Below are 24,332 nucleotides of genomic sequence, written 5' to 3'. Positions count from 1 at the left end.
GTATCCTTCGACACAAGGTATTTCAGAGAAACGCATCATTCAATTTTATTGTGATATGCGGATAACCCAAAGGTTAATCGGCCTAGCGAGCTTGCCATAGTGTGGATAGTGCTTGGGATAGTGTGGGTCAAAGTGGGTAAGCCTTTTATCTGTGTCGTTTAATTTAAGAATAGATCGCAATCCATCAAAGACTGACGTCTTTTGTTTTTTGTTGTTGACAACAACTTCATCATGGGGTGGGTTGTCATGCTTGGTCCCAATGATTTCTAATCGGTTTTCTTTACATAGGCCTACCGGCCTATATAGTTCAAAGTGCTTCTCGGATACAGTTATCTAATGTTACAGGCCTACTAATATAAGTCCACATATTTTTTTGAATGTAGGCCTACTTTGTGTATGGCCAATGTGTATATTACAGTGTGTCGTATTATACTACAATAAGGCTGTGCTCTGGTTCCGCAGAAACAATAATTGGTTCAGGAGTGAAGTCACAGCCAACGTTTGCCGGATATGGAAGAAGAGAGGTAGGTTGCCTTGAAGCACCCGGATCATCGTCGAGTATACTGAGAAGACATGGACCTTTTTTATGACTCATGTGTGTATTTTCAGAAATCCTCAATGCATGGTTTTGGGGTAAGTTGTGTGGGGAAATAAACCTGAAAAACGTTTTGTGAATCCCCCATTCTGTTCAGAGAGACATCTCATTTAAAAGGCACACTTTTCATATAAATCTAACAACGGCTAAATACAATCATTTTTGAAACAGCTATCCATAACCTAAGTAAAAGGTTTCTTACAAATAATAATGCTGAAATGTTGTAAGAATCTTAAAAGGTGTAGGCCTACTTGTTGAGTTAAAAGGTGTACTCACTTGATAAGTTCATAGGTATTATTTATATAAGTTCAGGTTGTAAGATAGACGTTAGAGACTAGAGAGGGAAAACAAAACAAAGTGATGCTGACAGAAAGCTAAACAGATAGAAGATAATAGATGGATAGACCTTGAACAATAAACCCACTATTACCAACACTGCAATAACAAAAACATCATCTGTGACCTTGAGTGAATGTCTGAACTTATGAGAGAGGTGGATGGCTTGCAAAGTGATCCACCAGCCAAACGTCCTTCTTTTGGTCGACCCTTTTATGAGGCTTTTAAACGTGACTCAGGGTTCATAGTACGTCATTAGTTCAGTGTCCACGGACATTCCTCAAATTCACATGTGTTACTCGTCAAGAAAAAGCCTTTGAAGCAATGTATTTAGTGGTTCTACGACAAGAATTCTGACTTTAAAGTCAGAATTATTTTTATTCTGAGTTGTAGGCCTAAAGGCAGAATTCTGAGATTAAAGTCAGAATTCTGACTTTAAAGTCAGAACTATTTTTATTTTGAGTTTGACGTCAGAATTCTGAGTTTAAAGTCAGAACTAAAAAAAAAAAGAATTACATGTGGCCCTATTCCTCTTCCTCTTCCTTTCTTAGAGAGAAAGAAAAGTAAAAAAAAGTAAAATTGTAAGACTGTAAACTGTGTGGATGAATACATATAACTCGCACCAACTTATATCATATATAATCAAATTAATTGAATGTATCCTTCGACACAAGGTATTTCAGAGAAACGCCTCATTCAATTTTATTGTGATATGCGGATAAGATAACCCAAAGGCTAGAGCGCGAGGTTTATAAAATTTAACAGTGAGCGTTTCCAATACCAAAGCCTAGAGGGCGCCAATGCCATTTGGATTTGGTTCAACTAAGGTTCAAAGGTTAAACGACCCTACACATTTGTGGTTATCTTAAGTATTTATTTATTTATTTATTTATTTATTTAAAATTTCAAAATATATATATTTTTCAAAAACTATGCACAGTTAAGTTGCCAGGAAAACGGGGGTCAGTGTGGATTTTCCAGACCAATATGCATTTGGGATGTCGGCCATATTGAGTGCATGGGAAATCCTCGCTAAAGGGGATGATTCTTCCTGGCCTCGTCCTAGCTGCTACTTCTATTGTTGTGGGGCTCAATGGAGGCTTCGCCGGTTCCTGTTTTTGTTATTCTCCATGGTCGACGATCTCCGCCTTTGTGAAACAATCCCGGTATTTAATGTACATGCAGTAACGACTGGGCGATCCTTGTGATTGAACATTAACACAGGGGACCTTGGGATTGTACGTTTGTGGGAGCACGAGAGGAGCCGCCATGGGACCGACCGAAGACTGAGATTTCACAGTCGACTCAGCCTTCGTTGTGTCATTCCTCCGGGATTTTAACCATAAACTACGTGGAACAAACGCTACAGGACGTATGTAGCCTCACCCCGAAGCAATAAGGTCTCTTTTAAGGTACGTGTTTTAAAAAGCGAACGTAGGAGCCGAAAGTAGTTTGAAAAGTCAACGGTAGAGCGATACGTTTTCGCTGACTGCCTCGGTTTAACAACATAGGAAGAAGTTAAAACAATCGTCCAAGACGTCTGTTCGCCTTGCCTAACTGAAAAAAGGCATGGGAGTTGAATTAAAAACCCATTGCGGCCTGAACTGACAGCAATATTCGTCTTCGTGTTATGATGGCTGTCTGGAATCGCCTAAGCTTTCCTTCCAAACTTAACCTACGACTCTGTCTCTCACATACAAACCTAACGTTACCGTGCTGAGGCCTATGTGATATGGCCCACAGACTTTACAACATCTGATGGACCTATATATCATATTTTATACCAAACATTTACTTGGCACTTGAAACACCGACCGATTTTGAGTCGTGTCATATAGATACATGGATGGATACATGATGAGTAGGTTACCTTCCTTTTGATTATACATATTAGTGGCCTCTATTCTAGTGTTTAATTTGTACTGATGTGGTTCCTCCCTCATACTTGGAGTCTCAAAGTGTCTACTACTCGCCCGGGGGTGTGCTCTAGTAATGTGTGTGTACATGCTATGTTGTCCTCCAGTAATCCCCCTCTATGGTAATCCTTCAGTCTGTGCAGTACTACCCTGGACGACACTTTGGCCGGTTCCCATTTACACACACACACACACACACACACACACACACACACACACACACGCACACATGCACACAGACAGCTGGAGTGGAGTAGCCTGTTGGCAGCTAAGTGAGGAGCATTCACAGGTGGTGTTTGCTGTGGAAGCTGGGCTGAAGGATCCCCACTCCTTGAACATCCCTTGCTGTATAGTGTTCACCATATGTGTACATTATATGCGTGGTATGTTTGTCATGCTTCCATTAGCTTGCCAAAATGTTGATAATCCTCAAAGAGAGATGTCCCTGAGGTGAGTGGTTACATTGGTGGGGGAGAGAGTGAACGACAAAGCTGTGATGATGTCTGGGGGAGAATGAACAACAAAGCTGTGATGATGTCTAAGTCAGCAGAATTCAGCGGATGTCTATGGTACTGTGGCTTTTGTGTTCGCCGGACAGGGAGAGAACTATAGGGAGAGCTCTTCTTTGAAGATGTCTCTCTCTCTTGCCCACCCTGACTCAATCCTTTGACAGGCACAGCAGGTGGTCTGAATGGCATGAATGGAGTCGGAAGGAAGTCCGTCCCCCACCCCCAACTCGCTCTCCTCCTCTGCTCTCTGTGATTGGCAGAGATTGCAGGATGCCCCAGTGATAAGCACCACAGAATGTCTGCCAGGGCTGTGACCGAATTACACTGCTTAGTGTGGGGAGCCTTTCGTATGGTCTCATTTCTTCTGGCTGGCAGCCCATATCAGCTGAACAAATTTTTGTTTTTTTTATTTCTTTAAAGCCTGACTGACCTGCATATATGCAAGGCAATGTATTTCAGACACTATAATAACCATCTTGCATGGTGGTTTGTGCAATCAAGCTCAGCCTTTAGCCTATTTGAGGTTGTGTAAATCGACAGTAACTGAGGAGAGTTAAAGGTGTGCCGAAAGTAAGCGCAAACATTACGCAATGCTGTGGCTCAAAGGTTACAGCACCTCTTCAAGAACCTTTCCACCTTTCCACCTATCTGATTCATAAGCACCTCAGCGATAGGGTTCTTGCTGAGTGCTTGTGTAGCTAGGTCCAAAGACATTTCTGTCAGTCTACGTACTTAACCTAGCTGAGGTACCATAGCTTGTTGATCTGTCCGTTCAAGGCTTAGCATGATGTTGATACTGTCAAGCGTGATACTACCATGAATGAGCCTATATGATTGACTGAACTCTACCTTTTTTTTTTCCCCAAGATGAGCAGCTTGACCTTATGATAGTCTTTTTTTTTTATCTACCCCTGGGCAATTCATCATAAACTCCTGTGGCCATAATAATAGTACATAGATTTATGTTTCTATAACGCTGTTGATCAGGTTATATTGCTGTAACTTTGACAGGTTAGACATTGCATCATTATCATAAAAGACGATTGACAGTGGACCTGATTCAGGCGACAAGAGGCCACCAGACGATGTGTTTTGTGTTCTTATCTCAGAAATTGAAATGTCCAGCTTAAATGGGAATCCCCCATTCCAGTCCTGGAAAATTGTGTCATGAGGCCTAGTGAGAGCCAGCATGTCCCCTTAGTTTGACGCTCCATGTATGCTGTCTGGCCCCAAGCCCCCCTGGTCACATGTCCTCCTGGGAAAGGCTCGGCCTCCCAACGATTGTTTGAGTGTCACACATTTAGTTAAATCCCCTTTTACCTCAGCATGCTGGGATACAGCTTTCAAATGAGAAGCAACTGCGCGTCCACCCAGTTCTTCATTTGTGACGCTGCTTTGTAAGGATTTCCTTGTAGGTTAGGAATACAGCAAACAGGGAAATTGAATTCGTTTTATAGTGTTCCCTATTTCACTTGTGGTTCTAAGGTCTTTTACAATCTGGCCTTACAGAGGCATAATGGTTAAACATTTTGTACAGGTTCTTTCTTCAACATTTCGTAGTAACTTTGTTCTTTATGCAAGGGAAGATTCAATTTATGATTAATTTAAATGTGTAAATGGATGCATTTCTTTCCATCGCCCGTGGTTTTTCACTCTCTAAATGACAACTGCAAGAGTAGTCATTCATAATCCAATTCGTGACTAGCATCTCATTTGAGGCCTGTGATTGTGGACACATTTTTCTGCAGTCTGTCACCCTGTTCCCTTGGAACCAGCAAAAGAATGGTGCTTTTCTCGCCATTGCAAATGTTATTGTCTATTTAACGGCCTAATTAACCAAGTTGCTGGGAAGAGGGCAGCCGATAATCTTACTTTAAATGAATTTGCGGTGAAGGGTCATTTAAATTAATTTGACACACAATTCTGTTGGAGTTATTTTGGTGGATAATTGTAATTTTACGGATGGATTCTCATGATATATATTTTTTCCTTTATCACAAAAATAGAGGATTATTCCCCAGTTGTATGTAATGTGGTTGTAGGCTGAATAAAGAGATGGTACCAGGGAATGGGTAGTTTTATCAAGAGATCAGTGTATATTTTTCCTTGTCCTTAAAGAGCTGGCCAAATGCACTACATTGTCTCGAATCCTTTTGCTTTCCACATCCCTTAGCTCTCAACACTTCTTGGTGCAGAAAGCGCATGTATACTGGCATCTTCAGATGAACTGTAAAATGCAATTAGTCTGGAACCTCTCCGTCATTTTCGCTTTCCAAAGGGCGTCACCTACAGGCGCAGACCAAAAGGCCTCTGGACGCAATTGGATAGCACTGCAATCAATCATTGCAACGGAATGGGTCTTCTCAGCAAAAGCTTGAAGTACAGTCGTCGGTTCTTCTAGTGAAAATATACCATCCAGTTTGTTTAATACTGCCTTGATAGAAGAATCAATCAACAGACCGTTTCACATCAGCGACATCATCAGCGACACACAGACATCTTTGTTTTTGTAGTTGCTGCTCCGTCATCGTATTTATCCCGCCTCATATTAGATAAGCCGTTGTGATTGGTCGGTATATCTCGTACCTGGCAGAAATCGTTTTGTATGGGACGGGAGCCAGTCCTTATCTGCAGCAGAGCAAATCAAACTGGAGCTTGCAAGATTTGTCTGGTTCCCCGGCTAACCATAATGTGCAGTCTGTCACAGTGGAATAAGTTTGGATAATGGCGTCTTTTTCATAACCCACCACGATATATGGAGTAAGTTAATGTATATTTATGCTTGATGGTTTGGCAGAATACTACTACTCTACTACTGTGGTCTGTATGGTCTAGTTAAGCTTGATAGGTAGAGGAATTGTTGCCGTGTCACATTATTATGGACTTGTGCTGCGGAGCAGAGCATTTACTACCATCGCCATCATAAGGGTTTCCCCTCTAAATTCACAAGCTGCAACAGTAGGTGTACTAAAGCCTTGGTAAGGAAATTACGATACTGTATCAATACAGTCATTCTCGTACCACTTATTTAGTTGTACTGCTCAACGAGACTGTTCCATATGGACGGTCTGTTTAACAGGAGGGCAACATTGGCGCTCAACATTGTTATCAGACAACAGACATAGGTCAGGTAGGTCATACGAGTCATACGACATAGGTGACGTAGGTCATACGAGTGAACAGTTGGAATGCGGCCCTGAATTGGCCCAAAGTAGTATCTGGGTCCCATGTGCTGAAAATCTAAGAAGGACAAATACAACTCTTTCAAGCACATTCACCATTTATTTTGGTATTGGTCAATCATTCAAATCTAACCTCCACCCATTTTGCTTTTGTCCTTTAATCCCTATGCCACGGACAGCAGATGTGTGCTTTTGTTTGACGGAGGACACAAGCAGATGCTGCTAGGCGGACTCTCCACGGTGCATTACTGTGTTTTTGTCGTAAGGGCAGGATGAGCATTGCAATACTGCTGTCGTGAGCCCTCATTAGCATTTGCACTGTTTATTGTTAGCATTTGTATGGCTTTCAACAGGTCAGGTAAATGTTGAATGTGCTGCTGACTGTGCAACAACGCAGTCTTCGCATCCCTCTTTTCTCCATAACAAAAGATGAATTAGAGGGTTTTAGACAGACCTGAAATACACTTTTTGTAGTCATTTTTGAAAGGAGATGAAATCAGGCTCCCTTTCCACCAGGGGTGGCTCTGGGGGGCACCTCCTAGGCTAGTTATCAGAGTAATGCTTTATTCTAGTATTGAAAAAAGACCAAGTCAATCCAATGGGATTTACATGCAGCTTCTTACGATGATTGCAGAACAAAATACATTCCCAAAATTCTCTTCTCACTGAAGCATCCATAGTTTGTCTAAATACCTTTTGATTAGAGGACATTATTTACCTTTTTACCAAACTCAAATTGTCCCTTTCCAAAATGTGTACATGTAATGGAACATCTATGGTGGCATATCACTGGCAAAGGTTGCAAACAAAAAGGACTAATGTGCATTACACGACACATTTGTGTCACAAATCATTACGGCAGCCAAGCACTGCAACTGCACAACATGTAACCAATCCCATTCACGGATACTACGGCCATGGCTGGCGCCGCCCACTAACCCACAGCGCAAGGCTGCATTTGTACGCACAGGGAAGCATGCTGGTTCACTTTATATGCCTGTCAAGTATGGTTTTCTCCTCACAGGCGAGTGCCTGTAATAATACCTTGTGCACGCATGTGTTGGTGTGTGTGTGTGAGTGCAAAGTCTTTTTTTCTGGCGGTTTTTGGCAGTGATATTCCGCCATAAACATCTCCATCATAACTATTATCATGTCCATGTTTCAGTTGTGAGCGACCTCCTTGCTATCTGTGCCAGAGAGCATTGGTCTCGCATTGCAAGTGAAATTGGTGGAAAATGAACAAATTTCACACACAGCATTATCAGCCTCCCTGAGGGACCTGCAGGCTTATGAACTATTCATGGCCATATCAGTCTTCTGGACGACAGGTACAGAGAGGGAGCCGTGCATTTACAACCCTGACCTCCTTTAGCTTCTGCAGATTAATCACGTTGAAGCTGGGCTGTTAATGTTGCATTTTGAACAGCCTTTTCCAACCTCTAACATAATTAAAAGGTGAATTTGCATCTGCCATCCACAAAGCTGATGGTGAAACAAGTGTCAAGTCTCGATCATTTCAACACAAAAATCCCCTTCAGTAGCATGCCTACATTTGGAAAAGGATTTGAGTTGCAGTTTATTGACGTTGGGGACTTCCACTCGAAGTCCATCTCTAAAATCTTTAGTAAATATCACAAAATGGAGAAGTATTCTGGTGTGCTTTAAGCCTCATTACATCCATCCAGTTTCTTCAGGATTAGACAGTAAGACAATCCAGGATTATGTTGACTTGGGGCATAGGGCAAAGACTTGGGCCATGTGTCGGTCCCCTCACAAGCTACAAGATACCACCACCCCCTATCCCATTCACAATGTTGACTTGCCCTCCTTCCATGTCAGTTTAGCTTTAGGATTTAGCTTCTGTACTGCTAAGCGCCTCGTTGGCACTTTAGAGCTACGAGGTGGCTGACATGCAGGTCAGCACAAGGTCAAAGGTTGTTGTCAGGTTCATAAAGGCCTCTGTTCTGGCGTCAGTGGCTGCTCTATTCAAACTATGTCACCAACAGCTGGTAAATTCCCAGACTTGCACAATGGAAAGAAGTCCAACCAAGTCCCAGTCCAACCATGCCAGTCAGAAGATGGAGCGATGAATAGGTTTGGAATGGCCAAACAATGATCGGTATATGGCGGCAGCCTTATTTTTCCCAATGAGAAAGGGAAGGCGCTACATTTATTGCCTTGGTGATTGGTGAGTCACCCTCACTAACCAAGTCAATGCCAGAGGAGTTTTGCATCATTTACCAGCTGCTTTGGATTTAGCTTAGGCCTTCTGACCGGTCTGACTTTACAAGTCTGTATATTGGCTGTGCTATTGGCGATACCTTTTTCATGTCAATGCTGAACTCTTTGAGTGAAAGAAACTAGCAAGCACACAGCTCTGATCCACCTCGTTCAAACGGCAGTGAAACTGATGTGCGGCAACACTTCTAAGTTACCGCACGCACGCACGCACGCACGCACGCACGCACGCACGCACGCACGCACGCACGCACGCACGCACGCACGCACGCACGCACGCACGCACGCACGCACGCACGCACGCACGCACGCACGCACGCACGCACGCACGCACGCACGCACGCACGCACGCACGCACGCACGCACGCACGCACGCACGCACGCACGCACGCACGCACGCACGCACGCACGCACGCACGCACGCACGCACGCACGCACGCACGCACGCACGCACGCACGCACGCACGCACGCACGCACGCACGCACGCACGCACGCACGCACGCACGCACGCACGCACGCACGCACGCACGCACGCACGCACGCACGCACGCACGCACGCACGCACGCACGCACGCACGCACGCACGCACGGCACGGCACGGCACGGCACGGCACGGCACGGCACGGCACGCACAGTGGTCCAAAGCATCTGACACCGGTTTCTTCCAGGGACCACATTCCTCTTAACGATACTCTTGCGTCCGACACACCTATTTGGGAATAGCAGTGGATGAAGTATTTATTATGTTCCTAATGAGCTGAACTAAATCAATGGGCTGACGTCAATTTCCCTAATCATCCATCGATGACAAACATCGATTAAATCGATGTCCTCCATAAAATCATGAGCTGGTATTCTAGCACATGATGGACATGGAGAGACATGCACACACCCCCACATAACGTATATCATGTAACCGAAAGCCCTGTGGGAAAGACACTTCTTTATCTCTGGGAAAGCTGACATGCTCTCTGCTCTGCTTCTCAAATCTCTGAGCGACACATAGCTTTGTATTGGGGGGCGGGTGTGGCTGGGGCTCTACCATGGCCATAGGCTGTAATGGGATCTGCATTATCTGGCTGCTGGTGGACATCTGAGGCATGTGAGGTCACGTTTAGCCAGCAATATTTGCGTCTCTTTTCTCCACCCGATACTGTGTTGACTTGACGACAAATCTTTTGGCGAAGCAAAGGCTTTATATCAAGGCTTTGTATAGGTGTGAATATCAGCCATATGCCACAAATGTCGCTTTACTACTCACCTGGAAGCCCGCCTCCTATAGTAGAAAATCACAACACGTAATGTTGGCATGAGTTTCCCTCAGAGTGGAATGGATCCAGCTTTGCAACTTCATTAGGTGTTGATGATTGAGACAGTGTTTTGGGAACATCTGTTAGGTACTCTATATGCTAATAATATACATCTGTGGGCTGATGTTAAAAATATGTGCTTTCAAATCATCAATATGGACGCAGAAGGTAAAGGGAGAGAGTTTTGCTCCATGATCAAGGTCAATGTCCTCCGTTTTGTTTTGGGGAAGTTAGCTGATTGGGTAAAAAGTTAACTTCTATAAAACATTGATCTTACCACAGGTCAAGTCTGTTCTCCGGATACGCCTTCCTCCCTTATCGCACGGTAACGACTGATATCCTGTTTGAAAGCTGAACTGAGCCTTGTCCCGCAAGCCACAATGTGTTGATTTGTATTTAACCTCCTCCTCCTCCTCCTCTCAGGCTCGGGGATGGGTTGCGTCAAGAGCAAAGAGGACAAGGGCCCGGCACTCAAGTACCGACCGGACAACAACGTGTCGGGGCCGGGCAACTCCCACATGGGCCACTACGGGCCGGACCCCACCCTCATGGGCCACTCCCCCGCCAGCAAGATGAACAACAGCGGCTACGGCGGCCACGGCATGGGCGCCTCGCTCACGCCGTTCGGCGGCGCGTCGGCCATCATGACGCCCTTCGGCGGCGCCTCCAGCTCCTTCACGTCGGTGGCGGTGAGCAGCCCCTTCCCCGGCGTGGTGACAGGTCAGTGTGGGTATGTTGATGGGCGAGGAGGGATGGGGCTGGTGGTTTATGGTGGAGGAGGAGGGGGGGTGGAAGTTAAAGAGGAAGGAGTTGAGTGGGATGGTTTGGTGAAATCACTTTGATGGGTTTTTTTAGTTTTCTTTTGACGTCATCTTATCCTCCTGTCAGCTTCCCAGATAGATGTAGTTGTGATGTTTGTGAGGTTTGCATGTACCGGGGAGTTGCAGACGTCAATTCACACCTGCGGTTGAGATGAGCGTTAGCATTGAGCTGTCTTGTTTCGTTCTCTATTTCAAGATGCCACCTCCTGTGAGTGCTGCAGGCGTTTTCCATGAATACACTGTGAAGTCATGTCCTGGGAACAGTGTGTGACATCACATTTGTTATGCACATTAAGTGGTGAATAACAGATGTTAACAGTGAATTAGACACAGAACTGTTTTGTTCAGAAGACGGTCAAAACATTTTGCCCTGTTTATGAAATGCTCACATCTTAGACTAAACTTAATGTCACAAGCACAATCTCATCAATATCGCGTTTTGTAGAGATGCATATGCCACTGCCGTTGGTTGTGGTTATGTTGAAGGGGTAATGCAAGGCGTACATTTTAAATGAGAAAGAATTTATTTATATTTCATGGGCCTTGAACCTTTTTTTTTTTTTTAACTCAGGGGAAAAAGATCAAAGATCACCCCAAATGGTTGAGGGATTCCTGCTCTATAATTTATTCCATACAGAAGCGGTGGCCAACTGGTTAAAATGTAATGGATATAATAAGCCATGAAAGACACAGCATGTTTTAGAAGTGGTCTCAGACCAGCAGGTTGACACGAGACAAACCTTACAATCCTAGATAAAGCAGATTATTAGTTTTACAAATACTTGGTCGTTCTTGGAGTGGATGGCTAAGAATCTCCTATTTGGGACTTCCTACAAACCTCCGGTTCTCTGTGGCCTCTGACCTCCCCGACCCCTGACCCTTGGGTTTCTTGTCCCACTCCCAGGCGGCGTGACCTTTTTCGTGGCGCTCTACGACTACGAAGCGAGGACGGCGGACGACCTCTCGTTCACAAAGGGCGACCGCTTCCAGATCATCAATAACACGTGAGTGCGCTGACGGGACGGCACACTCAGTGCGCAGTCATTCTGGCCATTTGTCCCGTCCTTCCGGAAGGACGGGACGATAGGCAGTGCGACGTTTGCTCCAAGGACAGGGACTGCATGAGGCGAAATAGAAAGTGTGTGTGTGTGTGTGTGTGTGTGTGTGTGTGTGTGTGTGTGTGTGTGTGTGTGTGTGTGTGTGTGTGTGTGTGTGTGTGTGTGTGTGTGTGTGTGTGTGATCGACCACGAACATCCGATTTTGTTTTTAATCACTCAAGCGGGGACCTGCGTTTTGATGCTGTCTGTGCTCCTGTATAAAGATACATGCATCCGGCCCATCTGTTTATCGCTACACGTCGACACTGCGCTGTGACTCCAGCTTGTTGATTATCACAGTGCGGCTCAAAATGAATATTTTACCTTGATGCTCAGCAGGATGATTGGCATCCTGCTGCTATAGGCCAGACAATGACAGTCAATGTCGGAATTTGATGGCCGCAGGTGCTGTGAGCATACGCTCGTCTACATTTTTTGAGGGGGGTGGGGGAAATCAGTTAAAAAAGTGTCAAGTGGTTTGTGGTGTGCATCTATATTCCGAACAATATTTGCCTACCTCTTTAGGGGAATGGATTCACATAGGCATTCTGAGGTGGTTTAACTTGATGCAATTTTCTCCTGTATGCTTTTTTATCTTATCAGTGTTTCCGATGCCTCTCTCTGACTCTTGCTCTCTCGTTCTCTCTCTTTAGGGAAGGTGACTGGTGGGAAGCTCGCTCTATCAACACGGGGCAGAAGGGATACATCCCAAGCAACTACGTGGCCCCGGCAGATTCAATACAGGCTGAAGAGTAAGACCTCCGTCTTCCCCTACCTTTGTTGTTTCCCTTTACTCTGTTGGTTAATTTTATTGATTTCTTTGTGTTTCATTTGTTGGTTCATTTGTTTCAACAGTCAATACAAATGCTAATAATTTCAAGATAGATGAATAGCAAATACAAATCTAGACGCGGTTAATGGAGCTCAGTGATCACAGGTTGGATTCAGCCTTGACTTGAAGCCAGTTTTTCACCTTTCGGTAATGAGATAGCACGGTGGTGCTTGCTGAAGGGCTACAGGGCGACGCCCTGTCCTGGAAGCACATGACCGGACATGGGACAATAGGGCCCTGTGCTGCGCTAGACTGGGACCAGATCTGCCTGGCTGCCTGCCGCTGAAGCAGAAGTAATGCTACTGTGTGGTGGCTCTCCGTTAAAGGGCCAATGCTACCGGGCTGTATGTATTCACTTAGTTCCCCTTTACATGCCGTAACAGGCCTTTTCTCTGGAATTCAAAGTGTTTGGTATTTTTCCCCCTTACAAGGCGGAGCTGCTTTGATTGATGACTAATTGGGTTTGTTAGGTTGGTATTTGTTGCATGCAAACCGGTTTGAGACACAATATGCTTGCTTGGGGCAGGTGGAATCATTTGTGTTTTGGTGTTGGTTTAATCGTGGAACAGACTCATTGCCCGGGGTTATGTTTATGTGAATTGGTTGCCTTTTAACTGTATCAGTATCATAGGGCTTCTCTGTTTCTGTCAACATTGTATTCATCTTCCACAAGTGGGATTTATATATTTTATATCTTTCCACCATTGTGTGTGTCAAATTTAGACAGGCGTAACTATTTAGTTTAAGAACACTGATACTTATTGGTAAAGAAGCTTCTTAGATGCCATCAATGAAGAGGGGTTGTTATGTGATTTGAAACAGGCAGTCTTTCAGTCACATGTAGTCTGAGTGCGTTTAGGTTTCTACGCATAGTGTATTTTATGTCTTCCTCCCGTGACGCATGGCTCTCCCCTTGGACAGATGGTACTTTGGAAAAATGGGCCGGAAGGATGCGGAGCGTCTTCTACTGGTCCCAGGGAATCAGAGGGGGACGTTCCTGGCACGAGAGAGCGAGACCACTAAAGGTAATGGGCCAACCAACTGTAAACATGAACACAAGATCAGGGTGTATTATTACACAATTCATCAGTCCTTCATTGGACCATGGTTTAAATTTGCTGTGTGCGTGTCTCTCTCTACTGCGGTGTGTGTATATATAACAGAATTGTTGATGCATATACTAGTTAATTTTAGTGCTGTGCCTGTTTCGGAACCAGCCAATGGCTTGGCCTCCGGTGTTGCTTGCAGCTTTTTCAATAACCGCTCATCCAAATAAACTTCTCGCTTGCTTCTGCTTTCCATTGGGTCCTCGGCAATTCATCCAGCAAGGGTGAAGTCGATTGGATGAACACTGAAGATTGAAGGACAGAGACGCATAAATACCTAGAATCAGTGACTCCACTTTACACTTTGATGTGTATATATATATATATTAGGGATAATGTATAGAATGCTGGTCATTATCGGGAAATAAGCCCAGACAGGGCCAAAGTCAAAGTAGCTTTAATGTCAATTTCTTCACATGTCAAACATACAAAGGACTCGAGAGGACGTTTCCCACTCTCCCACGGTGAAATAGATAAAGTGCACAGGCACAACAGATAAGACAAGACATATCCTAATACTAAGTAAAACATTAAATTAAATTCCAAGCAGGCGAACAGGACACCAACGCGAAGCAGAGGTGTCTTGCTTCGCCCTGAAGGGTCTTATTTTAGATAATGACCGGCGACGTTCTATATATTATCCCGCTTATTACACGGTTACTTGCCAAAACTAAAAAATAACTTCACACGCTGTGTCTTTCTACAATTACCATTCGTAGTGTTGATCAGCAGAGAAATAGTCCGCCCAAGATGTTGACTTCGCTGTGATACGAAAGTCGTGAAAAAATCCACGGTCCTTGACAGTGGTCATTATATGCTTAGCAACGGTCATTATTGAAAAATAATTCACCACCAGAAGTCGGGAAGGCCCATGCAAGTGAACGGAGCGTTCCACAGCATTGAGAAGAGCCGTGTAATAAAAAAAAAAAAAATCTATATATATATATATATGCTTGATTAAACTGTGTTTCTTTTCCGGTTATAAACGGGGATCTGTAATGGAGCACTGCTTGTGAGATCAGTCGAGTCGTTGAGTGACGTCGCTTTGCGTTCCCCTGACAGGTGCCTACTCGCTCTCCATCCGGGACTGGGACGAGATGAAGGGCGACAACGTCAAACACTACAAGATCCGCAAGCTGGACAGCGGGGGCTATTACATCACCACGCGGGCCCAGTTTGACGCGCTGCAGAAGCTGGTGAAGCACTACACAGGTACATCCACTCCGTCCCTGTACCCCCCCCCCCTCCCCCTCTCTGCTCCGGCCTCAATGACCTCATGTCCCCGGGCAGACGACTGATGTTTGGAGAAATTGTTGTTTTCGCACAAAACGGAGCAGGCCTTTGGCGTCGGTGGCACCCTGCCTGTTATTACTGGAGCAGAACTCATGACACGCGTAGACCTTTGTGTCGCCCTTGTGTTTTCCTGGTGCCGTGAGTCAGGGCCTTTTTAAAGGGTGGCTCTTGTTACAATGACGTTGAGACTGGTTTGGTAACAACAACAATCATTTCATTTCTGACACATGTTGGCTGAGTGAGAGATGGAGAGAAGGGACTTTTAGAATTTAGTAGTTTTTATCTGCCAGAGATGAATAACCCCCCCCACCAAGTGTGTGTGTGTGTGTGTGTGTGTGTGTGTGTGTGTGTGTGTGTGTGTGTGTGTGTGTGTGTGTGTGTGTGTGTGTGTGTGTGTGTGTGTGTGTGTGTGTGTGTGTGTGTGTGTGTGTGTGTGTGTGTGTGTGTGTTCAGGCTGTACACTGCGTTCACATAACAGAGAGGCACTCTGACCGTTGTCATGTCCACTCTGTGCAGAGCATTCAGACGGGCTGTGCTACAGGCTGACCACGGTGTGCCCCACGGTGAAGCCCCAGACACAGGGCCTGGCCAAGGACGCCTGGGAGATCCCCCGGGAGTCCCTCCGGCTGGAGCTGAAGCTGGGGCAGGGCTGCTTCGGAGAGGTCTGGATGGGTAAGACGACCACCTCCACCTCTCGTCTCGGGTTTAAAGTCGCCACACTGGTGACCAGGGGGATTAGCATCGTTAAGCACGGTTGTATCGTGGATGGAGTTGAATGACCACATACACAAGTTAATAAAGAACAGAAAAAGTGTACTTTAATGATAATTAGACTTGATGCACTCATTTTCTTTATAATATGAACAACCTAGTCTAGAGAACAAAAGTTTGAAACGCCTACACATTGGAAGGAATTTGAAGGTTTCGCAACTTTTGTCTTTGGTGGATCGTTCAATATTGCTTAACTTTGTTTGCTTGCCACTCAGATTTTGTAGACAATCTGTCTGCAATCAAGGAAGTGCCTTAATGTATGACATGATTTCAATATCTTGCATAGCAGAAGGTCTCAACCACCACTTCTACTTGGAAGTGCACTAACTTGCATATCATTCAGAGCAAAGGAACCAGCACTGTCGGTTTTGGTTGCATTATGCTGACATTCTAAATCAAGATTCTGGTGGCATTCACATGAATACATATTTTACACACACACACACACACACACACACACACACACACACACACACACACACACACACACACACACACACACACACACACACACACACACACACACACAGAGCAATCACAGGTTGCCTCCCTCGCTGTGTGTGTATTGCTGTTGGCCTTTCCTTTAATCACTCCACTATTTCTTCAAAATGTTTTCTGTGAACAAGTTGGAACCTGCTCCCTTCCTCTTACTGCGGTGCATGCCAGGAATCCCCCTTTCATTATTTTACTCCTCCCCACCGCCACTATTCGATAATTTCAACTATGGTTTCATGCTATCAGTGATATGCATCGTCACATTTTACATATGGTTTATGCCATCAAATATGAAGTGTATGATTATGCGTCATTGTAAGTCATATTTGAAACTCTACACATTTTTTTAACTGTTTCGTCATGGAAGTTAAGTTACTGTGGGAAATGCTGCGAGAAAAAAAAAGGAACTTCAGTTTGGTTTTCCCCTTTTGACGTTGTGCAAACCTGCCTATGTGATTCCGTCCGGTGTGATGAGTCCACCCCGTTAAGCCCGGTGACAGCAGAGCTGCGTGCCTTGCCCCAGCTCTCTGTGTGGGAGCCCGGGCGTGACTAAACGGGCTCTGAATCAGGAAGTGGCCGCTTATCTAATGACCACTCGGACGCGAGCACAATGAGCTGTCCTGTCGCTTTAATGAATCTACAGACTCGCCGCATGCATACACGCCTGCATACACACACACTAACACACACATGCACACGCACGCACCCACCTTTTTGGAGGCCATCAGATTTATATCTTGATGACTCATGACCCGGCCTGTCGATACCATTTTTTTTTTTTACTTTTCTCTGGCTTATTAATCGTTCATCTTGTTATGAATCATTAAGCCTTTCGCCTCTAGTGTGTGTTAGCCCAAATGACTAAAGCCATTGTGCAATAAGGCTGTTATTAATGTACACACTGAATAGCAAAGTTGTTCATACGCAGGGGGAAATAATTGTGTTGCATATGAAAAATACAACCATAGTAATATTAATGTCATTATATTGTTCATACTCAACACAATGACATTATATATTGTCATTGTTATAAACCCATTTTTTTTTTTTTGTACTTTCAGTGTTATTTTATCGTAATACATGCCATGAATGCCGCAACATAATTGCACCAATTCTGCCTTTTCACTGAGCGCTGTGAGACGCGTTCACCCGTGTCCAATACCCCCACCTCACTGGATCTGTGCTGCGTCTCTGTTTGGATTGTGACCAGGCACGTGGAACGGCACCACCAAGGTGGCCATCAAGACCCTGAAGCCGGGCACCATGTCGCCCGAGGCCTTCCTGCAGGAGGCCCAGATCATGAAGAAGCTCCGGCACGACAAGCTGGTGCCGCTCTACGCCGTGGTGTCCGAGGAGCCCATCTACATCGTGACCGAGTACATGGGGAAAGGTGAGCAGAGCCCACCGGGCCGCTGCTCTAGGGCTACAGTGGCTGTGCTGCCACACACTATGTTGTCACTCACCACGTTTTATGTCACTAAATCATACTGGGAATTTTATGTATTTTATTTCTTTATTTTATCCCCTGCAATGTAATTGATCATATAATTTAGCGTGGATGATTAGTGTTTAAAAATATAAAAATGAAATGGTGTTTTGCTGTTATTTAAAATATTGTCCTTGGCATATTTACCTGTATGTTCTCTGCTATTTTGTATTGTTTTTGAAAAGGTGACGCTGCAAATCAGGTCTCTCTCTTGAGACCTTTTTATATCTAGCCTTTGTCAGAATTCAGTTTGAACTATGACGTGATTTCCACAGGGAGTTTACTGGACTTCCTGAAGGAGGGAGATGGAAAATACCTGAAGCTGCCCCAGCTGGTGGACATGGCTGCACAGGTAAAGCGCGGGAGGGTGACCTTGAGTACACACATCACAGTCTATATCCCTGCCCACTACAGGGAGAAACTCTTAGCCTAGCCGCCATGGGTCTAGTCTCTGTGTCCTGTGTGTGGTTCAGTGAACAATGGAATTGACAATGAATTATGGTCCAATATTGCTAGAGTGTTAGATTTCCCGTTGAAGTGAGCAACACGGCAGGACACAAAAGGAAAATTTCGGCCTCTATATATCCTCCACAGGCCCGTTCTCTCTGCCCCATGTGCTTCCTCTCTCTCTCTCTGACCTCCATCTATCCTTATGTCTGTCCCCGCCTCCCTTGTCCGTCCTTATCCCCCGCCCCCCCCCCCCCCGTCCAATCACGTGCCTCAGATCGCCGACGGCATGGCCTTCATCGAGAGGATGAACTACATCCACAGGGACCTCCGGGCGGCCAACATCCTGGTGGCCGACACCTTGGTGTGCAAGATCGCTGACTTCGGGCTGGCGCGTCTCATCGAGGACAACGAGTACACGGCCAGACAAGGTGGGCGTGGCCGCGCGGGTCATGTGACGTTGGGACTCCCCACTAACCCCTTTTCCTGAAATGTCTGGCAATTCATGGTTGATGCTACGAAAGTGCTGAAATAATAATAATGCTTGATACAAAGCTGTGGGCCCGTACGGTGCTCGTTGTTCGCACGTGGCCCGTGTGTCAGCGGCAGCTTTGTTTTCCAGAGCTCATTTGAACGTAGCCGCGCGGAGCCCCGTTTTAAGTCCTTAATCACCTTAAACAGCTGTTTATAAACCCAATGTGACTTTGCATGCATGCCTGAATTCGGCTCATCCCATTAAACCTCATTATATATTGATCTCGATTCCCCTGCCCGTTCTTCCGCCAGCGCTTGCGGTGTGTGTGTGTGTGTGTGTGTGTGTGTGTGTGTGTGTGTGTGTGTGTGTGTGTGTGTGTGTGTGTGTGTGTGTGTGTGTGTGTGTGTGTGTGTGTGTGTGTGTGTGTGTGTGTGTGTGTGTGTGTGTGACACAGCAGTTGGCACACACGGTAATGCGTGCCATGTCCGTATCAAACATTTATAATTCCACTTGACTCGACAGGATGCCAACGGCACCGAGAGTAACCGGAGTCTGTTTGCGTGTTTAACCCTTATTTCCTCTTCACCGTGCCGGGACGACAGCAGGGCAAAGTCCAGCGCCGCAGCCGCGCACGCACCGTCGTCACCTGGCCATCTGTCTCACCTCCTCTTCCTCCCTCGTCGTTCTTTTCAGGTGCCAAGTTCCCCATCAAGTGGACGGCGCCCGAGGCGGCGCTGTACGGCCGCTTCACCATCAAGTCTGACGGCTGGTCCTTCGGCATCCTGCTGACGGAGCTGGTCACCAAGGGCCGGGTGCCCTACCCGGGTACGTGGGGGGGGGGGGGGACTGTGTTTGTATGCATGTAGAAGTGCATGTTTATTTTACGTCAATAGGGTTGCACTGTTTCCTTTTTTTTTTTTGGGGGGAGTCAATATTGACTCCGAAAGACACTTCCCCTGTGCCTCCTTCAAACGACAACGAATCAATATTTGAGTGAGTTTCGCTGTGGTTATTTTGCCACTTTGAGCGGAGAGCAATGGGACGTGCCATAAGCGGTGTTTACAGACGGCATGCAGTTCAAAATAGAACGTTACACTAGTAGTTTATGACCCTCCACAGATGTCTTCTGGCTCATCCGTCCGTGGGAAAGTACCCCCACTCTTCTACGTATGGTTTTAACCCCGGGATATTCCCATTCACAAACAGCCGGGCCGGCGTCTGTCGCCTCAACTCTGACCTCTGCTGGCCACCGCCGGTACTGCGCCGTGTCTGGCGTTGACAGGGGGTGACCGGCCCCGATTACAGAGTGGGCCATATGGCCGGTCACAAACCACCGGCTCTTATAGGCTACCATCTGGCTCCTGTGGCCTCCTTGGCATTCAGCGTGTCCCTCCCCCTCCCTTTGGTCTAATTAATGTGCCCAAGAGCTGCTACTTCTGAGGACTTGCACCACCCCTCCTCCCCCCCTCAGCCCAGTCCAGAGGCAGTGCCTCGATCGCTGCCCAGATCTCTGGCCTTTGCGGCTATCGCTGTCTAGTCGTCGGCGAGTTACGAGAACCAATTTAGTAGCGCGGGGGGGGGGGGACTCGCGGCTTAATTGGCAGGAGAATAGCGAGCCACTGAGGCATGACATAGTGTATCTACATCTAGTACCAGAGTGTGTGTGTGTGTGTGTGTGTGTGTGTGTGTGTGTGTGTGTGGTGTGCACTGTAATGACAAGCCGTATTCACATCCACAACATAAATCACGGCAACACCAAACCCAATGCCCCCCCCCCCCCCTATCCTGACCGCCCAGTTGTTTTTCCAAGGCCTATCGGATTGCTCCCAGATTTGTTGGGGAACCTGAGCAGGAGTGGTCGCCCGGCAGAGACCCACTGGACGCGGGCCAGCGGTGTCTGGTGGTGGGCTGCATGCTGAACCGTCTAGGTCACGTCGGAGACACTGGGTTCACAGTCACCGCCCTGAACCCACCGGGCCGGGCTGGGACACGGGCGTCATACAGTCACCGCCCTGAACCCACCGGGCCTGGCCGGGCCACGGACGCTACAGGATTTTCTAGACTTTTCAAGCGTGGCCTAGCAACGTTTTCAGCACACGCACGCCACACTTAATCTACTTGGTTGTTGCTTCAAAGCACTGGTAAGAACCAGATGTGGGCGTGCGTGCGTGCGTGCGTGTGTCAATTACACTCCCCAGGCGTATTTCACTCTCACTAGTACCACAATGCGGCTCTCAAAACGATTCATTATGGTTATGGTTGGCTTGATTCCGTAAAGCAAAAATACAACAGAAAATGATCCAGTGAAGTGATCGCTGGCTGTCGACCATGAGACATTTTTGGACCAATCACAGCTGTCCGCTATTATAGCAAGGTTGCTCTGGGGGACAGGGGTAAGCCACAAGAAACGACACCAAAAGACTGAGTTTTGGCCCTTTTTTTTATTGTTTCTTTGAAGCACTTCTTTCCACACCAAGGATGCAAGCATTGATTCCTGATGAGTCGATGATTGTAGAAGGACCAAAGGCGGGCAATGTCAGGCTTGTACGAATACGCCTGAAATGCGTATTGGGCTGGGACCTCTCTGTTCGTTGTTGGATTCCCATAGGTCATTATTAAAGGGCACTGATCAAAATGTCTCTGGGCAGAATTGGATAGACCTTCAACCGATCAAAGCAACGAAACATTTGACTCATCAGTTGCACCCATTTTTGGGCTTTTTTTTGCACTTTTTTTGCACCCGAATAAGATACAAGGTTGTGATTGGTCTGACTCGGCCAGGTATCAGGGTTTCCAGGTATGCTGGAAATCTGCCAGACACATACGCCAGAGCAACTAAAACACGATCTTGCAGATTCACCTCGATTCCCAGGGTTCACGGATTGTCCAACAAAATGACATTCCCAATCGCTACAGTTCCAGCATACAATACATTACAATTGCCCACGGTGCCCCGATTGTATTGCATTCCCTAACCCCAGTGCTATGTCCCCCAACCCCCCCCCCACCCCAGGTATGGTGAACCGGGAGGTGCTGGAGCAGGTGGAGCGCGGCTACCGTATGCCCTGCCCCCAGGGCTGCCCCGAGTCCTTGCACGAGATGATGAGGCAGTGCTGGAAGAAGGACCCCGACGAGAGGCCCACCTTCGAGTACATCCAGTCCTTCCTGGAGGACTACTTCACCGCCACCGAGCCCCAGTACCAGCCGGGGGACAACCTCTAGACCACCAGCAGCGGCACCAGTAGAGGTCACCACCGCCACCCCCACCCCCACCCCCACCACCACCACCGCTAGAGGTCACCCAACAGAGAGGGGTGGGGGAGGTGAGGGAGCGGTGAAGAGGATTTTTTTTAATAGAAAAAGATGTAGGTTGAATTGTAGGCGACACGGACGCTGGCTAAGCTATAGGGTACCGGATCGAGGGCTACGAGAACCAGGACCACAAAGAGAAGTACGTGGGACAGAAGAAACACGAGATCTCCGTGCTAATATCAGACAAACGTTGGCGACCGAACGGGACGTATCTGCAGTGTCTACCGCGGTGCGAGTGTGTATGTGTGAGATGGATTGTTTGGGGGGGGCTGGGTTGGTGGTCTTTTTTACTTAAAAGACAAAGCTAGTTTCACCTTTTTAAGGTGATCCTGTTGTTTTGTGTGTGAATGGGTGAGGGGAAGCATGGGGGAATGCGTCGAGCAAAGAATGAAAGCAGAAGTGCAAGTCGGTACCGAGGTACGAGAGAAGACCAGCGGAAACAGTCCACCTGCACCGGCCTGAACACTGTGATCCAAATACAAGATGGAGGTTCTCGAAGCGGTGCACTTCCTGACCTTTTTTTTGGAATATTTTTTTTCGGAACATTTGCAATTGCACAGGTTGTTTGTACTTGTGCCACAAAGTACATAGTACATTTCTTCCCCTTTTTTGTTTCTCCAAACCACCCCCTTCCTAAAACACAAGTCTTTAACATTTGCTGTTGAGATATTTTCAACATAGAACAGGAATGTGGTTCACCCTACGTTTTGTTGTTTAAATTTGTTTTAGTTTTATATAATTTGTTTTATGACCAATGCCTGGTTTTGAATTGGATGCGTATGTGCTAAACCTCTTAGGGGAGGGTGAAGTTGTGTCAAAGGAGCGGTTTTAGTAGAAGTGAAAATGGTATGAGAGTAAAAGCAGTAGCCCATGTATGTGCAAAGAATTTCACCACCAGGTGCAAACATTTGGGAAATATAAGAATGATGGAGTATGATTAGTGTATTTGATTTTTTTTTTTGTCTTCATTTCGTACAGCTAGAAAATCATGGTTAAAATGGAGGTTTAACACATGGAATTTAATGTGGGGGATACCTTTTGCGCTAACCTTTTTTGTTGTTGAAACACTTCAGCTGTGAACATTTTAAAAGTAATAATTTTACTGTCGATTTTTATATTTGTGTTTTAAACTTTAAAGCAAGTGTGGCTGTGCTTGCGTCAGAAAAGATCTATCCTGTAGTGCTTCTAGCAGAGCACACCTCCTAATACAGTAATGTTTTTTTATTTTGGATTCAGGGGATTTTCAAAGTGAGGAGCGACGGTGATCTAACTGTTGTCACAATATGATTCTTCATTCTTCTACATGTAGATCATGACTCCGATGTCTATACTACTGTCTTTTTGTTTGATTTGCTTTACTTCACAAATCACAAACAATAAAACTATGCTTTCAACATCTGAAATTCTATGCAAATTCATGAATCAAAATTACGATGGGATGATTAGATAATATTTCGCTGAGATCGTCTGATACCCCCCTTCTCCCCCAACTTGGTAATCCTTCGTTTACCCCATTAGCAAATTTAGCATTAGCAGAAAAGTTGTCTGAATGCTGTACGGTTTTAATGCTCTTTGGGGGGGCAAGGAAGTAAACCTATTTTTTTCATTCTCTTTTCATTATTGGAAGGAACAAAAGCTTTGCAAAGGCTTTTGGTTGAAAGATGGCTTCATTCTTTATTTTTTTTATATGTATGGAAATGGGAAACTATCGAAGTTGGGCTGTGGAGAACAGGCCTTTTTTAATGGCATTTTTATCCCTTACCTGTCCAAAAGAAGGTAATGAGGATTTGCAACGACTCTAGCAGCCATTTTCCTATTACCCGTTTCTCCTTTTTTTTCACAGATCAATGGAGGAGAGGGGTGTGGAAAGTCTTTTTCATTTCATTCTTGGTGCCTGGGTGCACTGCTCTGGAGAATCCAATTTGCCCTTACTCCAAATGCTGGCAGTAAGTGAGAATTGGGAGAGGGACATTATAGAGAATAGATACTAATACGATTTTGTACAGTGAAAAACGGTTGAATAAAAGTTGTATCTTAATATTTACTCTAATTGTTTTTCTTTTTCTTTTTAACCATATGACTCACATAAATAGACCGCACTTATCTTTCC

The 24,332-nt window shown here is 45.9% G+C and overlaps 1 protein-coding gene across 1 annotated transcript; it reads left to right on the top strand.

Annotated features, from left to right (window-relative positions):
- Positions 1–1,999: 1,999 nt before the first annotated feature.
- On the top strand, positions 2,000–23,625 carry yes1 (YES proto-oncogene 1, Src family tyrosine kinase). Its single transcript, XM_084481142.1, has 12 exons — positions 2,000–2,343; positions 10,511–10,807; positions 11,813–11,912; positions 12,659–12,757; positions 13,759–13,862; positions 15,006–15,155; positions 15,753–15,908; positions 17,713–17,892; positions 18,264–18,340; positions 18,713–18,866; positions 19,604–19,735; positions 21,924–23,625. Exons 2-12 carry the CDS (start codon positions 10,519–10,521, stop codon positions 22,130–22,132), a joined length of 1,650 nt encoding a protein of 549 aa, XP_084337268.1. The 5' UTR covers positions 2,000–2,343; positions 10,511–10,518; the 3' UTR covers positions 22,133–23,625.
- The last annotated feature ends 707 nt before the right edge of the window (positions 23,626–24,332 follow it).

Source organism: Micromesistius poutassou (assembly GCF_964030765.1).
Source record: "Micromesistius poutassou genome assembly, chromosome: 16".
Taxonomy (NCBI): Eukaryota; Metazoa; Chordata; class Actinopteri; order Gadiformes; family Gadidae; genus Micromesistius; species Micromesistius poutassou.
The sequence above is the reverse complement of the archived record's forward strand: the minus strand, read 5'-3'. Positions and strand labels throughout refer to the sequence as shown.

What these genes read in the sequence shown, in the direction of transcription:
- yes1 (XM_084481142.1), top strand. Translation starts at nt 10,519, where the DNA reads ATGGGTTGCGTCAAGAGCAAAGAGGACAAGGGCCCGGCACTCAAGTAC. An exon ending in TTCCAGATCATCAATAACAC is followed by an intron (nt 11,913 to 12,658) that starts GTGAGTGCGCTG and finishes CTCTCTCTTTAG; the next exon opens with GGAAGGTGACTGGTGGGAAG. An exon ending in GACCGAGTACATGGGGAAAG is followed by an intron (nt 17,893 to 18,263) that starts GTGAGCAGAGCC and finishes TGATTTCCACAG; the next exon opens with GGAGTTTACTGGACTTCCTG.